The sequence below is a fragment of the Scardinius erythrophthalmus genome (assembly GCF_964197995.2).
Source record: "Scardinius erythrophthalmus genome assembly, chromosome: 9".
NCBI lineage: Eukaryota > Metazoa > Chordata > Actinopteri > Cypriniformes > Leuciscidae > Scardinius > Scardinius erythrophthalmus.
In genome coordinates, this window is record NC_138229.1 from 2286511 (window position 1) to 2304780 (window position 18270).

Genomic DNA, 18270 nt, shown 5'->3' on the forward strand with positions numbered 1-18270 from the left:
CTTCTTTCAAACATCTGGTCCTTGGGTCCTAAACTGTTACCCCCTAACACAATGCTCTCAGCATACTTGAAAGATAGCTAAAATAAAGTTTGGCATCAGAACCGACAAATTGCAGACCTCTCATTGTATTAGGGTCAATAAGGATTTTAAAAAGGCCAATTTTAAAATACAAAAAATAATACCTGTTGCAATTGTTCAAACATTAAGGATGTTGTGTACACCTAAATTCCCCCCAAAAATTAATTTAAGTGATTTTAGTGTTTCTTCATCTAGATGAATTGTCCGTAGCCTTAAAAAATGTCATGTGGTGCAACCGTGATTTACCTTAAAATTTATTAATTTCCTTAAAGGTGCTTGTGGCGAGCAGGACGAGGCCGAGGGCCGTGAGAGAGCGGCACGAGGCCGGTGGTGTGATTACTCTGATGAGTGACACCTGCGAGACGCACCGGTCTCGTATCTCTCACTGAGGTGCGGAAGCATAAAGGAGGAGGGACGACAGTGAAGAGCGAGAGAGGACAGGCCTGAACTTATGTTGTGTTTTGTTTTGTTTTATTGTGACAGCAGTCGTCCGTGAGGGGCTGCTGTCTTTTACTTTCGTTTTGTTGTTGATTTATTTTTTATCATTAAAATGTTTGAATGTTCGCCGGTTCCCGCCTCCTTCTTCCTGTAACATCTGAACTTCGTTACAGTGCTATATGGAGTTTTTCCACTAAAATTAATCATTTTTTTATTGCCTTTGTGTGAAGGGGTTGTAATCTTAAATTTAAATGATCCACTTAGCGGGTTTTGCTTTTACCTCTGAAAGCAATTATTCTTATTTTTATGTGAAGGTGCCGGGTCGGATTTACCGCGAAATCCAGTGACGTGACCTGCATGCGCGCTCCCGAGCATACTGACTTTGCACTCAACAGCGACGACACTACAACGACATGTCTGATAACACTAAGAAACGACCTGCTCCCAGCACAACACAGACTCCAACACAAACTCCTCAATTTTGTTCTATAAGAGTTTCAAACCTTTTACCTGATTTAAATGTTTGTTTTTTCCCCCAGTGAGTGGAGATGAGCAGTCGGACACATGGTCTGTGGGAAGTTCTGCTTACAGTTCATTCAGATCACGATCAGGAGCAGACAGCAATTCAGTTTTTAGCTTGTTACGCTCAAAAGACACAGCTCAGGATTCGGGCTTTGCGATCCATCCCGGAGTCTGTGGAACATTCAGGAACCAGACGAGCACTTGGTGTGACCATGATTTTTTTTACAAAAAAAAATTTTTTTACAACAGTGTTGTCAAATATCTATTCCGAAGCTGTGGGGGAGCTCTAGAGAGAAACCTGCGAGCAAAAAGCGAAAATACAGCGAAGAAATCCCGAAGTTACTGAATGCAGCTTTAACAACAGAATCTGCCTATTAATCTGCCTTTAATGATTTAAGCGCATGGTCTAAAGCGCAGGGAGCAAGTGCACTTAGATCGTGTCTGAATCCACTTTTGCTAGTTTAATGACCGGAAAAATGGTCGGCAGTCTCGGCGCATGGTCTAAAAGCGCTGTCCCTATTTTCTTAATGTGTAATGGGTGTGTTTTGGGCGTAACGTGCAAAAACACAATCAGAGTGTAATTTCCCATTCCCTTTAAAAGCGATTAAAGGTTAAAGCGAGACCATCTACGGGAAAAGCTGGATTCCTCCGTCTTTATGTACACAATATTAATCTTTTACATTGTAATCCTTTTATTTTTATTTGGCATGTTTGTGTGCTGCTGTGCGTCCCTGTGTGTGTAATAAGCAAAGTGTACGCGTGTGTTGGGGACCCGCCTATAGGCTCATATTACTAACCTGCTCTTTAAATAACAAAAAATACTGCGCCTTTGACTTTAGACCAGGTTTCAGTTGGTTAATGTCTCAGTCTATTTCAGTTCCTCAAAATAGCAAAGCGCCAACAATGACCCAGAACACACCTCGTTTTCAGACCAGCAGCCCATGGGTCACAGATGGGCACAAATGCATTTGCTATTTAAACAACGTTGCATTGCGCCGGGTGTATTATTTTGTCAAAAATTTGTGTTTATTTTTTAACTTTCTTTATAAATCCTTTCATTTTTAATCCCAGATTTATGTGTGTGTGTATATATATATATATAGTATATACACACAGAATCAGAAGCGCTGTTCCAATGCTATTTGCTAAGGGGTAATTATAATAATAATTAAATGTAACAAATCATGTAAAATAGTATCATCTTTCAAAAATGTCTGTCAAAATGTATAACGTACAATACATATTGAATGATGTTCACTATCCCGGTAAAATTTTCAGTTGGATCTGTGTGTTTTTTTTCTTTAGCCTGCAGTGTAAAGTATTTCACTCGGTTCTGTGATCATTCCCGATTCAATTTCAGCGAGTACATATACAGTACTGTGCAAAAGTCTTAGGCATGTTAAAGGGATAGTTCACTTTGAAATTAATTTTTGATATGTTTTAGCTTACCTCAAGGGCATCCAAGATGTAGGTGTCTTTGTTTCCGCAGTAGTTTCAATTTTTATATTTTTAGGTCAAACAGTTCTTGTCTGTCAGTCATATAATGCACGTCGATGGTCACTGGCTCAAAACACAAGCACAGAGTCCAAATTAAAACAATTCCCCATCGTCCAAATGAAACAATTCCCCATCATAAGTACACATTGATGGCCTAAGACACGAAACGAGCGGTTTGTGTGAGAAAGCGAACAGTATTTATATCGTTGTTATCTCTTGAAAACAGCACACGTCCAAATGATCTGACGGCGCGGGCGGGTATAGATATATACATAGATGTCGCCTTGGCTACTGCAGTTCATTGGAACGAAACCGTAGCCAAGCGACATCTAGTGTATATATCTATACCCGCCCGCTGGCGGGTATAGATGTATACACTAGATGTCGCCTTCGCTACTGCAGTTCATTGGAACGAAACCGTAGCCAAGGCGACATCTATGTATATATCTATACCCGCCCGCGCCGTCAGATCATTTGGACGTGTGCTGTTTTCAAGAGATAACAACGATATAAATACTGTTCGTTTTCTCACACAAACCGCTTGTTTCGTGTCTTAGGCCATCAATGTGTACTTATGATGGGGAATTGTTTCATTTGGACGTGGGGAATTGTTTTAATTTGGACTCTGTGCTTGTGTTTTGAGACAGTGACCATAGACCTGCATTATATGACTGACAGACAAGAACGGTTTGACCTAAAAATATCAAAATTGAAACTACTGCGGAAACAAAGACACCTACATCTTGGATGCCCTTGAGGTAAGCTAAAACATATCAAAAATAAATTTCAAAGTGAACTATCCCTTTAATATACTCACTTCCCATACTCAAGTAGAAGTACAGATACTTGTGTTAAAAAATACTCTGGTAAAAGTAGAAGTACTGATTTAACTTCTTTACTCAAGTAAAAGTAACAAAGTACAGGCTGGGAAATTTACTTAAAGTATAAAAGTAAAAGTAGCCTGATAACCATGTAAAATGATAACCATTTTTTTTCATGCAAAGCTACCTGGACCACACAAATGTTACTAGAGTGCAAGCTGAGAAACCTAAGTGGATATGGAAAAAAGGTTCTTTATATGCCTTTGCCTACATTTTAAATGGATGTCTGCCAATAGGCCTAAAACATCACATAGCCTATTATTGTGACAGAGACTCATCCAGGTTAATGAGATTCTGACTGAGTAACGTTAGCAAAATATGAATTCAATTGTGATTCTGTGACAATTCACAGACCCAGTTTCTCTTTTTAATCTTCCCCATAACATTTAAAGGAATCTACATGTAGGCTATGTAATGATTTTTTCCGCGAACGAATGTCGCCGAATCTGTCGAGTCGTCTTGTAGAGATGGGTCAAGTGCAATGTATATTCCCATTCCGTTCGCAAAGACAGGTTTGCAAACGGTCTCAAACAATTCCCTTCCATCCCCTTTAGTTAATGTTGCTATAGAGCTGGTAAGTCCCGCCCCTTCCGTAAAACCCCGCTGGACCTCAAAGTTGAAAAACCGTCAATGCAAGTGAATGGGAGAAAATAATTATTTTCTGGTCCCGTTTGAATTGTGCCATGAATGTGAACATATGTTGTCTGTGAATTTTTTATATAATCTTTCATGTTACAAGTTTGACAGTATATGGTATGATTCGTCGGCTAGCAGTTGTGGAAAAGACTTAACGAGAAAGACTACATGTCGCCTATGTGACGTCACCCCATAAAGTTGACTTACCCGTGGTTTTCACCAACCTCAACGATTTTGTCCTCTCCCTGAAAGAATGCGGTGAAGTGCACCAAAGACACAGTCATGTTTAGCGGGATCCGTGAGCTAGAGCCGTGTGCTAGTGGTGGTGACGTTTCAAACGCGTCGAAAGCAGCGAAGAGTTGTAGTCCACAAAGTGCTTTCACACAAGTCTAACCGTATCAAACTTCTACCCGCTAAATTGTAGCATTCTTTACACGAAAAGTTCTATAAAAAATTCACAGACAACATATGTTCACATTCATGGCAAAATTCAAACGGGACCAGAAAATAATTATTTTCTCCCATTCACTTGCATTGACGGTTTTTCAACTTTGAGGTCCAGGGGGATTAGCGGAAGGGGCGGGACTTACCAGCTCTATGTCCGACAAGCGACGCCACACCATGTTCTCATGCAGTGAAAAATACATCGCGGAGCAGAGAGGACACTGACAAGGCGCTGAGAGACAGCTAGGACAGACCAGGTTATTTTTTATATGAAACAAATTCTCACCTTTTAAATTTGGTTATTTCTTTAAAGAAATTTAAGCAATAAATACCGTTTTGTTGCTCTCTGTGTCGTGACAGATCGCTGTGTAGAGTCTCAGTTAAAGGAGAACTTGGTAACTTTTTTAACTTAATAAAACTGTCTAGAAATCATTTGGATGGTTAAACAACCTGTTCTGGTGATACTGGTGACTTTCTCCGCTCCCCCCAGCGTTCCCAGGCGGAAAACCAACCTTGCAACTTGGGCACTACCGTCCCGGCAAGATAGAAATTGGAAGTCTCGTGAGAAGCGAGAACTAGAATGAGAACGAGCGCGAAACACAAATTGCTTTACGGCAATTCGACATAAACACACACGCATGTATGATGTATTACCAGATTACCCACCTCGCTAGACATAGCTCCACGCGATACAGTTGGCTTGCTCCGATCATAACAAACGCACATGAGCAGCGGTAGAGAGGGGGAGGAGGCTGCCGCAAGTGAGTTTTTTACGACTGTGTTGTGAAATATACGCCCCCCCACAGCTGTAGGGGGAGCTCGTGGGGAAAACACGCGACAACAAAAAGGAAAATCAGTGAAGAAGTGACTAGAGTTCGCTAGAGTTACCGAGTTCTCCTTTAAAGCTGCTCGTGAACCGATCATCTCTTCCTTCTAGTTAATTTATAGCATCAAATAAACATGAATGAACATCAGAGGGAATGATGTTTTACGCGAAAAGAGTCGGTACACTTCGTTGTTCAAGTTTAAATCATCCAATGTTAATCTACTAAACTCTCCTGACTGCTTTGTCGGACAAAATGGCGGATTATGATTGGTCAGATCGCCTGTCAATCAAACTCCCTGCGAAGGGTTGATGACGCAAAAATAATAACGACTCCACTGAAATTATTTGAAACTAAAGTAACGAGCCATTTTTTTAAAATGTAAGGAGTAGAAAATACAGATATTCATGTTAAAATGTAAGGAGTAAAAGTAAAAAGTCGGCACAAAAATAAATAGTAAAGTAAAGTAAAAATATCTGATATCTAATATCATCTCTGCATATGTATGAACTTCTCAGGAGTCATGAGCGAGGATGCACAGGTGTTTCCTATGCGGAAGTGTTTCTTGTTGAGAAACCTGACGCACGTATACATTTTCGCCCCCATTCACATCTGTCACAATAATTTCAATATATGCTTTACCTTTGCAGTTTAAATAAATCATATATCACACATATATCAACAGGGCATCTTGCTTCATGTTTATTATTTATTAATCTCTTACATAACCAAACTTTAACAACATATCAAAGTTATATAACATATGGCAGATCTTTGAGCGCAGCTGATGATGCAGTGAAGTGATGCTCGAGTGATCAAGAATATTCCAATATACAAATAAGCTTTCCTTCGATTCCTCATTCTCTTTCCTTGCGTCCTTCCCTCACATCCTACATGGCTGGAGCTGAGACACGAGGAAAGGAAACGAGGATGCACAAATAAGAATTGAGAAGCACCCAAGGTATTTTAAGGCATGAAGAAATTATTTTCACGTTTTATTATGTCATTTTGATTATAAAACATTAATTTTTATGGATATAATTATCGACTGCAGGGAGACTTAATAATCTGATAATGCGACTGTTAATAATAGTTACATTAAAAAAAGTATATGATATCTGTTCATTGTGGGATTAAGACTAGTTTAAGTTTGCCAGGTGAAGTCACTTTTTAAAATATCTGGATTTAAAGATCATCTAACATCATATTTTTGTGTATGTGTAAAATAACCTCGAACATCACCTCTGTTGTCGAAAAGATCGTAGTATTTACAAGTTGAAAGCACATGAACGCCACCACAATGTTGTTAATACAAACTCTGGATTTTCTTTAAGTCCCATCTTTACGAGTTGGAGGCGTGTCAGTGAGAAACGTACTCGGTTACTAACGTAACCTCGGTTCTCTCTAGAAGAGGGAACGAGTATTGCGTAAGTAGCTTACGCATCGGGAAAGTCTTCTTTCTTCGAGATCTGAAGCCAAAAAATTATCCTTAATTTTGTATTCATTGTCAACGCAGTGCAGCAGCCGACAGACCTAGGCAGGCTGTATAAGCGTGCTCATTGGCTGCTCGGCTGCAACTGCTTAAGCCTATCGGTGAGCGCTATGAACGCGGCAACCAATGAGGGCGCTTCGCGCCCTCCGCGCCCTTCTAACCGTCAGAATGGGCGTGGCCAGCGTGTATATATTCAGCGCTCACAGGCTAAAATTCTGGTTTTCGCAGTCTGAAGCGCAAAAGCTCGTGGCGCGACACGGCAGGTTACGCAATACTCGTTCCCTCTTCTAGAGAGAACCGAGGTTACGTTAGTAACCGAGTACGTTCTCTTACGAGAGGTTCTCTCGTATTGCGTAAGTAGCTTACGCATCGGGAACCCTTTGTCAACGCCGTGTGCGCCGAGCATCCAGCCCATGAATCCCAGGGGAACCGGGGAAAACACTCTGCTGGAAAATGTGGCCGGTCGAGAGACGGGCCAGCGTAGTACATGCACTTCATGCAGCATATGAAATAGAGCGGCGCGGCCGGTCTATAAACATAGCAGTACAACAGTAGGGCCGGCGGAGCGAGCCCAAACAGTACATAAGCACTCATAAGGGTAGGAGAAAACGACATAGTCGGTCTCACATGAAGAGAAAAATTCCCACGCGGCAGAGAATAATGCGGGCGGCCAGCAGCGCGGGCCAGCACCGATAACAGCGCGTAACGGGAAATAGGAAACAGAACGGATCAGCCGGTCTGAGTCAAACACTTCACCCTGAGTAGTTACCAGAATAGCGCCAGCATATGAACGTAGTCTGCACACGGGAGCTGGGCAGAGCATACATGTCACTTATACTGACAATATTTTTGCCTGTAGGGCAGGAACTTCCAGGTTATAAAACCTCACGAATGTAGACGGGGAGGCCCAGCCCGCCGCCATACAAATGTCGTGGATAGAAATTCCGCTGGACCAGGCCCACGACGAGGCCATGCCTCTAGTGGAATGGGCTCTGATGCCCAGAGGGCACTGCAGGTGTTTGGAGGCATAAGCTGCTGCTATCGCGTCCACTATCCACCTGGACAAGCTCTGCTTCGAGGCGGCAAGACCCTTGGTGCGTCCGCCGAAGGAAACAAAGAGCTGCTCTGAACGCCTGAAAGCGGCGGAGCGCGTGATGTAAACTCTCAGCGCCCGGACAGGGCATAGGAGGTTATCACTGTCCCCACCATCGGATGCTGGCAGAGCCGAGAGGGAAATAACTTGTGCCCTAAACGGGGTTCCAATCGCTTTGGGGATGTAACCGTGCCTCGGTCTGAGAATGACTTTCGAGTCATTCGGCCCGAACTCGAGACATGCAGGGCTAACAGATAGCGCGTGCAAATCACCCACTCGTTTGACTGAAGACAGAGCTATCAGAAAAACGGTTTTAAGCGACAGATACTTTAGATCCGCGGATTCAAGCGGTTCAAAGGGAAAAGCCTTTAGGGCCGCCAGGACCAAGGACAGATCCCACGAGGGAACCGAGGGGGGCCGCGGGGGGTTCATCCGTCTAGCTCCTCTGAGGAAGCGGATAATGAGCTCATTCCTTCCCATTGCCCGGCCGAGCGTCGTCTCAGCGAACGCTGTAATAGCGGCCACATATACTTTGAGCGTGGAAGGGGATCTGCCCTTTTCCAACAGCTCTTGCAAGAAGGAGAGCACCCGCGAAACCCCGCATGCGCGCGGATCCAGGTTTTGAGTAGCGCACCATTTAGAAAACACCGACCATTTAGACGCGTAGAGCCGTCTCGTGGAGGGGGCTCTAGACTGCGTGATCGTGTTCACGACCCCTTCTGACAGGTCAACGGGTATCCGTTGATCACCCATGCATGCAGCGACCAGCGCTCTGGATGGGGATGCCAGATCGATCCAGCGGCTTGGGAGAGGAGATCCTTTCTCACCGGGATCGGCCATGGGGGTGAGTGCGACAGCCTCACTAGCTCTGGGTACCAAGTTTGGTTTTCCCATCGCAGGGCTATAAGCAGCACTGAGTGGTGCGTTTCTCTGATCCTCTAAATGACCTGTGGCAACAGGGAGATCGGAGGAAAAGCATACAGCGGGAGGCTGGGCCATGTCTGGGACAGCGCGTCTTCGCTCTTCAAATAAAACTTCAGGCATTGAGCATTGTCTTTCGACGCAAAGAGGTCGATTTCCGCTCTGCCGAATAGGCGCCAGAGAAACTGGACTGTCTGGAGGTGCAGAGACCATTCTCCCGGGGGAATGTTGTCCCTGGACAGTCTGTCTGGACCGACATTCAGGTGGCCCGGTACGTGCGCGGCTTTCAGCGAGCGCAGCGAGCGGTAAGCCCACACGAGAAGGCGTTCTGTCAGCCTGCACAGATTCCTGGATCTGACACCGCCCTGTCGGTTCACATAGGATACCACGGACATGTTGTCCGAGCGGACTAGCACATGGTGATCCCGTATGAATGGGAGGAAGCGCCTGAGCGCGTTCTCGACCGCTATCATCTCCAAACAGTTTATGTGGAGGCATTTTTCCCGGTCTGACCATAGGCCAAAAGCCGGTTTGCCCTCGAACAGAGCGCCCCAGCCTGAGGTGGAAGCGTCCGTCGAGATAATTTTGCGGTGTGAGATAGCTCCCATTGTCACTCCCCGCTGGTACCAGTCGGCCGCTAACCAGGGCTTCAGAGCTGAAACGCAGCTCTGAGTCACTCTGATGCGAATACCGCCGGAAGCCCATGCTCTGTGAGGCACTCGGGCATTCAGCCAGCATTGTAGCGGGCGCATTCGTAAAAGACCCAGCCGAAGCACTGCTGCGGCTGAGGCCATACAACCCAGTAGCCTCTGAAATGTTTTGAGAGGTACGGTGCTGCCCGGCCGGAGAGACGCGGCCAGGCGTCGAATGCAGCGCGCGCGCTGTGTCGACAGACGGGCCGTGTACTGATATACCTGACCGTCGAAGGCGAATCTCAAGAATGGCCTGTGACGGGGTATTATCAGGATCTGAAAAGCACGCGTCTTTTAGATCGAGAGATATAAACCAGTCCCTCGGGCGAATTTGCGCGAGAATTTGTCTGGTTGTGAGCATTTTGAACGGTCTTCTCATAAGAGCCTCGTTCAAACGTCTCAGATCCAAAATTGGTCTGAGTGCTCCGTCCTTCTTGGGAACGAGGAAATAACGGCTGTAAAAGCCCGACTCGCTCATGGAAGGGGAAACCGGTTCCATAGCCCTTTTGCACAGAAGTGTATTTCTGCTCGAAGTAGATGTGCTACTTCCCCATTCACTCTGGTCTCGATACGCGCTTGAAAGCGCGGAGGGCGGCGAGCGAACTGCAGAGTATAGCCCTGTTTTACTGTGCTTAGCACCCGTTCTGATGCGCCTGGAATAGTTTCCCACGCTTTTGCGTGTGCAGCCAGGGGCAGAATGGCCTCCGGGCTCCGATCGCCGCGCATCGCGGGCTCGAGAGCTCGAAACGGAGGGGCGGGCGCGGCGCGCGCGCTCTTGGTGCTTAGATACGGCAGATCGCACGCAGCGATAGCTGGCCGTTTTACACACAGTGTCCCGGTGGCTTTAGACGGGGAACATAAAGTGTGAGGCGCGACGCGCGATGGCGGCGTCGGGGCGAAAATGTTCGTTAGTATGTGTGAGCGCTCGAGGGCGGGCACAGGAGTTACATTCAGGGGCGGGCGCGGCGCGCGCGCTCTTGGTGGTTAGATACGGCGGATCGCACGTAGCGATAGCTGGCCGTTTTACACACAGTGTCCCAGTGGCTTTGGACGGGGAACATATAGTGTGAGGCGCGAAAATGTATGTGTGAGCGCTCGAGGGCGGGCACAGGACTCACATTTAAAACATGACCGGTCGTGCAAGGCCGTGTGACAGAGCGGACAGTGAGTAGGTGTGGGCACGGAGAAGTGGACACGTGACCTACTTTTAACACTAAAGCGGCTTTTGCCTGCTTCATGAGAGTGGGCTCTGTGAGAGACACGGGATGTATAGTGCTTGTGTACAGGGGTGAGCACAGAACGTGGGCACATTCACTGTACTAGAAACACATACGGCGTCAGCCGTGCAACCAGACATTATGCTCTTTTGACATTTTCTGGGTTGCCGTGAGAACGGCGGATGCGCGCAGGCGAGCGAGTAGATACCGGCTCGTTGACTGCGGGGTAAACAGCTGCAGTAGCCGTGGCAACGGGGACTGACAGAGCGTTAAGCTTCGACGGTGGTCCAGCCGCAGGGCTGCGGGATTTAACCGTCTTTTCTTCTCTCGTGTTTAGACGCTCAAAAAATACTCGAGCACTCTGAGAAGGTGTGGTGCGAGGGGCGGGTTCGCTTTCTGTAAGTAAGAAAGACTGGCCGCGAGCTCGGAGAAGCAAGCAGCATAAATTTTATTTTCCCCGAGAGCTGGGATCGAACGCGGGTCTCTCGCATGAAAGCGTATGATTCTGCCACTGAGCCACAGGGGAATCACATAGGCTTTCAGTTAGCGCGAGCATATAAAAAGCGACCTCTTGTGTCGCGTCGGCGTTCGTTTGCAGGCGAGCGTGTGTTTAAAACAGGCTCGTTTACTGCAATAGTAATATTTCCAGTCGCCTGAACTTAAGAGGGGACTGAGAAATGTGTGAGGATTGGCGGTTGTCCAGCCGTAGCGAGACTAACACACTCTTCTCTTTTCGCCGGTGAGTGAGGCGCGCACGCTGAACGCTGCTCGTGACCGTCCGCTTTGTCATCCCTTGAACGGCGCAATCTGCACGGCCCAACGAGGGAGAGAGCGGGCTTGTTTTCTGTATGTAAGAAAAACTGGCCGCGAGCTCGGAGAAGCGAACAGCATAAACTTTAACCCTCTGATGGTCCTCGGTCATTTCTGACCGAATAATTTTCTGTTTTGAAATTTTAAAAATCACAGCTTCATCGGAAGGCTATGAAACTTGGTGACTTTTCTGGGATTAGGTATGTGAATACAAAAAAAAATTGAGGTCATGATCCGAGCATGCTAAGTGGTCGTAAAAAAATAGTCACACTCGTGGTCTTCGGTCAAAAATGACCGACCCATAGGAAATGAATGGGACATTTACAAAAACACAAAAATTCTCTGAATTTTTGTCTGTACAATCTACAAATCGGACACGATTCTAAAAAAAAGTACACCGCAGTAAAGGGGTGACACTCTACAACATCAAGAGTGCAAAAAATTCACACCCACCCACACACACACACATACAAACACACGTTTATACACATACACACCAATAAATTCAGATTACAAAAATCTGTTTTGAATTTTTAAAAATCACAGCTTCATCGGAATGTTACGAAACTTGGTGACTTTTCTGGCATTAGGTATGTGAACACACAAAAAAAATGAGTTCATGATCCGAGCATGCTAAGTGGTCGTAAAAAAATTAGTTATGATTTTGGTCTTCGGTCAAAATTACCCCCATAGGAAATGAATGGGAAATTGACAAAAACACAAAAATTCTCTAAAAATCAGCCACGATGCAGAAAAAAAATGCTCAGCAATGAAGGGGTGAAGCTCTAAAACATCAAGAGTGAAAAACATAACATAATTAATAATTATAATTAATATATGTATATATAATTAATATAATAATTATTAAAATTATTAAAATAATAATTAATAAAATGTTATAAACCTTGGCAAAAAGTATTATTTGAGAATTTCTAAAAAAATACATTCAATCCACATCTTAAAAGTAAGTAATTTGGTCCAAAAACAACTAGAATTCACAAACATCTCCATTTAGAGCTATACAGGCATCTAGTGGTAAACCCATGCAATAACATGTTTTATTTAATTTTATGATTAATAAATTGATGAATTTTTTTTTATTTTATTTTTTTTCTGAAAGCCTAGTCTCTATTTTACCCGAAAATACTGCATAGAATTGTTTTTAAAAAAAAAAAAAAAAAAAAAAAAAAAAACATTATTTTCAATGGCAAAAAATGGACTATAAATATTGCATAAATATTAATAAGTTCAATCAAATTGTCTCAAAATTCTAAATTAAAAAGAATAAATATTATAGAACAAAAATAAATTGCATTGGTTTTTACTGGGATGGAGGAAGTTTCATTTTTAGGTGTCCGGTCATTTATGACCGGGAAGGCCCCCAGTGTGACTGCTAAACGAAGACCATCAGAGGGTTAACTGCCGCGAGAGCGGGGATCGAACCCGGGTCTCTAGCTTGACAGTCTAGGATTCCGCCACTGAGCCACAGGGGAGAATACATTAGTACGCGGTTAGCGTCATCATGTCTTGTGACAGCGTTTGCTTGCAGGCGAGCGTGTATTTATAACAGGCTCGTATACTGCAATAGTAACAATTCCAGTCGCCTGAACTTAAGAGGGGACTGAGAAATGTGTGAGAATGGAGGTTATAGTCCAGGCCACGGCGGGACGAAAACACTCTGTTCCCCTTTCACCAGTGACGCGCGAGGACGGAGTAGCTTTCTTGTAACGTAAAGAAAGCTCAGACCGTCCGCTCCTGCCATCCCTTGTGAGCGGCGCAGTTTGCGCGGCTCGAACAGAGGGAGAGGAAACTCGCTCCGAGACCGTCCGCTCCTGCCATCCCTCGTGAGCGGCGTATTGCACGGCTCGAACAGAGGGAGAGGAAACCCGCTCCGAGACCGTCCGCTCCTGCCATCCCTCGTGAGCGGCTCAGTTTGCGCGGCTCGAACAGAGGGAGAGGAAACTCGCTCCGAGACCGTCCGCTTCTGCCATCCCTCGTGAGCGGCTCAGTTTGCGCGGCTCGAACAGAGGGAGAGGAAACTCGCTCCGAGACCGTCCGCTTCTGCCATCCCTTGTGAGCGGCGTATTGCACGGCTCGAACAGAGGGAGAGTACGGGTATCTATCACATTCACCTCATCTCCTGACGCGGCGGCGGCGCGGGCAGAGCCGGCGGTTGAGCGGCCGGGAGGGAGAGGGCGAGAGAGAGCTCGAGGGAGAGGTTCCGGCGAGCTCCTCAGTCACAACAGTCTCCGGTGGTCGCTGCGAGCGGCGCTTCTTATTGCGCGGCCCGGCAGGGACAGGCGGAGCGACAGCTTGGTCGAAAGCTTCAAGTCGAGCCCGCAGGGTCGACATTGAAAGCTCTTCGCACTCGGAGAGTGCGGTGGCGGCGTGCCCGCGGCCCAGTCGGAGAGCGCAGAGAGGTGGCGGTCTCCGTAGCTGAGCGGGGCGCGGCACGAGCCGCAAAAACGAGGCGTTTTTACAAAAACGCCTCGTGCTCTTTTAGAGTACACACAGAAACAGTAATAATGTAAAGGATATGTCGCCGGAGAGCGTAGCAGGCACGGATGGCTGAAGGCGGCGAAGACGGCCGGCTTCCTCAGGCGCTGTCCTAAGCTTGCTGGTCGCTGGTTTCAACGGCGGCGGCTCTCAAGATCCAGCGATGCGAAGAGCGTCGCTGAAGACAAGAAAATCAGAATTTTAGCCTGTGAGCGCTGAATATATACACGCTGGCCACGCCCATTCTGACGGTTAGAAGGGCGCGGAGGGCGCGAAGCGCCCTCATTGGTTGCCGCGTTCATAGCGCTCACCGATAGGCTTAAGCAGTTGCAGCCGAGCAGCCAATGAGCACGCTTATACAGCCTGCCTAGGTCTGTCGGCTGCTGCACTGCGTTGACAATGAATACAAAATTAAGGATAATTTTTTGGCTTCAGATCTCGAAGAAAGAAGACTTTCCCGATGCGTAAGCTACTTACGCAATACGAGAGAACCTCTCGTAAGAGAACATGGCGGAATACCTAATACCACAATATGGTATTTAGCAGTGATTGTCAGGCTTTTTCTATTTACAGCTTAGTAAGTTAATTGCCTGCACACAATACAGTATGATAGCATTATATTATAACAATATAATATATAGGCTAACGATAAAGTTTGTGGCTTTATAAATTAATCAAAAACATAAAAAAGCAACCCTAACCCTAACCCTAACCCTAACCCACACCTGATGCACATTCCTTGTTCTTCATTTTCTAGAAGTAGAGTAAGACCCTTGCTGTATTTTTGTGTAATTAATTAAGAGAAAGTGCACCGCCATCTAGTGATTTGAACGCACCTGCCGTTGTAAACACGACTAACCACTTCTTTAAACACGAACTTCCAGGAGACTTGAAACGCTACACCTGTAGACCCGCCCATGTGCATACTGTTGTGAAGCAAGTCCAGTCAAACAGACATCGACAGATAAACACTAGGCTACGAGAGTGCTGGTAAACCTACATTTACTCTGGAACTCCGACTGAGACAGTGTGAATGAAAATGGACTCAAGTAAGGATTTATTATTTTAAAAACGAATTGTCTTTTCTTTGTTAATTCATAGTAAAAATGACTTTTAATCCAACTTGACGAGTTTAACCTGTTTCTGTGAGACATTGCAAATGTTTTCACTTTCATATTGGTCTATACAGCTGGGCCATTCCACGAAATCAGTGCCTTTTCAACTTTGAAAAATTAAAATATAAAATAAGTGTAATCGATTTTTTTTTTACATTTATTTATTTATTTTAATATCTATGAAATGAAGACAGCTTAAATGACCAGAACTTGTACTGTGCCATCTCAGGCTGTCATTTTCTATTTTATGACTATTTATCTACCTCAGGTTTTGATATTTTATATGCTTTGACAATCTTATATTTGTCATTCAGATGACCAAGAACATACAAATGTTGGAGGGTGACCACATGTCAATTAAGAAAAAATATATTTTTGCAAGAGAGGTATTAAAAGAAGGGCTTTGTCAAAGATACAATATATATAAGATTACAATGGAAAAACTTGGAGGGCCATTTCAAATATAATTTTATAAATAAAAATAAAAATGTTATTAGTATTTATTATTTAATCAGTATAATCAGCCTGCTCCTCGCTCTGCTCAGACCTCCCGCGGACTGAGCGAGTTCACAATATGCAGACAATCTCATTTTACAATAATAAAGTAATATTAAAAAGAAAATAATATTAATTTTAATATCACATCAGATACAATATTAGGCTACTATATATAGAAAATGTATTGTATAGAAGACCTCACTTGATGCAATCAACAGTAAATGAATTTCAAAGAAATATATAAAAAATATCCATTGATAATGAGTTTGTATTGCATCACACTCTTATTATTCAAATTTAACTTATATAATGTACCTCTTCAATCACACACATTTCCAGCATTTGATATAAACACAACCAATTCAATTTTGAACACATGAAAAAGAAATTGTAGTGAAGTGTAAGGTTATGTGGGAGTGTGACACTGGAGGGCATGCTTGTGCAACAGGTGCTAATCTCTCAGAGTTAGCAGTGTTGTGGGAGCCCGTGTTTGGTGGCAGATCTATCTCGTGTGTTCCCGTGTAAAGATCTGTTAATTGTCGTGGAAATATTTAATACCAATACAACCTACTAAATCTGACTTCTTTACCACGGACAATTTAAACAACTTACAGTTGTTAAAAATAATAACTATCTCAAGGTAATTCCCTGAATACTTACAATACAATACTTCCCTGAAGTAAGGTGACGGCGTCCTGTCAAGAAGCTCCTATCACTGCCTCAATCACACATGAGCACACAGGTCTTTAGCATCTATACACTCTCACTGTCCTTCTCAGGTGTACGCTGGTCCGACACAGGATCATTAATACTAACTCAGAGTATTACAGCCTCAGCCTGAGGGCGGCTCTATAGTCTTCAACACTTTCACTGTCTCTGAGCGTAGAGCCTTTAGTACTTCTAATACTACCTTAATCACACACAGATGTTTCTGTTGTTGTCTTTTGAGCATATTCTATTTCTCAGCTGCGCAGCAATAAAATAAAAATAAAAATTTTATTTTTATTTAATTTTTAAATAAAAATTATTTTTTGTTATAGTAATTCTATGTCTGATTGTTTCTCAGGGACACAAAAGGCACCAATTTCATGGAATGACCCAGCTAAGATTTTTTTGTAAGACACTTAGGGCTTGCTTTGTTCTCCATATAGTCATTTCCTATACATATGGCATGTCACGGATTGCGTTTTAGGTTTTAGTTTGTAGAATACAGTTATGTATTTTAAAGTGTGTGGCTGTGCAATTATGCTTATGCTAGAAGTGTGCGCGCACAAGAGAGAGATTTATTTATTCATTTATTTTGTCTTTTTACATGTTGCATATTTTTAAGAATATATAATTACTGAAAACATGTGTTTTTTTCTTTGCAACAAATACCAGAGTTTTATGTTATCTGTGTTTTTGTTTTCTCTTGATTGAGAAAATTAAACAAGTCTCATTTCTTCATAATTTAGTTAACCATGGTCCATGGATGGCCATTTGTATTATTATGATTAGCATATTTTTAGTGTAGCTTTCTTGTTAACTGTTCAGAAAGCACATACAACAGGATAGAAAGTGTGTTTTGTTCTCTATTTGTTGCAGGTTACACCCAACATCTCTCAGAGCTCAGGATTGTGTTGATGGGATATAGATATGCTGGTAAGAGTTCAGTTGGAAACACCATCCTGGGCAGAGAGGAGTTTGACTTGATGAAATCTGCTCAGTGTGTGGAGAGACATGGAGAAGTAGCAGACAGACACATCACTGTCATTGAAGCTCCAGGATGGTGGAGGGATTTCCCTGTAGAGTTCAGTCCTGAGTTACTGAAACAGGAGATTTTGCTCAGTGTGTCTCTGTGTCCTCCAGGACCACACGCTGTACTACTGATCATACATGTGGACAATGCATTTAAAGAGACTGAGAGAAAAGCATTGGAGGAGCATCTGGATCTTCTCAGTGAGAGAGTCTGGAGTCACACTATAGTGCTGTTCACTGGTGGAGACTCTCTGTTAGACACATCTATAGAGCAGCACATTGAGAGTGAAGGGCCGGATCTCCAGCGGCTGCTGGACAAATGTGGGAACAGGTTTCATGTTCTCAACAATCACAACAGGAGAGATGACACTCAGATCAAGGAGCTGCTGGAGAAGATTGAGGAGACAGTGGCACAAAACAACGGCTGCCATTTTGAAATAGACAGAAAGATTTTACAGGAGGTGAAAGAGAGAAGGAGAGCAGAGGAAGAGAGAGCAGAAGAACGAATGAAGAGGATGCAAAAAAGGAGAGAAAACATCAGATCACAGATGAGTGAGTCCATATACTTTATAGTGCACATACACACTGAGTATATTAAGTAAATCATGAAAATGTAACACTCACAGCAATAATAGCAAGAAACTTCTCATCATTAACCGCTATTTGTAGAGGCATTCCCAATAGATGGGTTCAAAGCAGCTCACAGTGACGGCCCCTAAAATCTGTTACTGAAGGAAATAAGCACTTTCATTTCTTAAACAATCCTGTTCTTCATAGGGTGTGCTTTTGATAACGGAAATCAATTTACCTAATTCATAGAAAACAATACAAAAGAAAAAGAAAAGAAAACTGAAAAGATCTTGTCTTGAATCTTAAACA

General features: G+C 44.0%; 2 protein-coding genes across 2 annotated transcripts in view; both read left to right on the forward strand.

Moving 5' to 3' along the window:
* Positions 1 to 641, forward strand: part of LOC308695803 (GTPase IMAP family member 8-like) — a 36024-nt gene extending 35383 nt beyond the window's left edge. The window contains exon 7 of the mRNA XM_081374019.1: positions 351 to 641. The gene's annotated coding sequence lies outside the window, so the exon portion shown is untranslated. The remainder of the gene's footprint in view (positions 1 to 350) is intronic.
* Positions 642 to 17276: 16635 nt separating this feature from the next.
* On the forward strand, positions 17277 to 17993 carry LOC308696689 (GTPase IMAP family member 9-like; the record flags this gene model as incomplete). Its single annotated transcript, XM_081375585.1, has 1 exon — positions 17277 to 17993. The coding sequence occupies one exon, from the start codon at positions 17277 to 17279 to the stop codon at positions 17991 to 17993; it is 717 nt and encodes a 238-aa protein (XP_081231711.1).
* Positions 17994 to 18270: the final 277 nt, after the last annotated feature.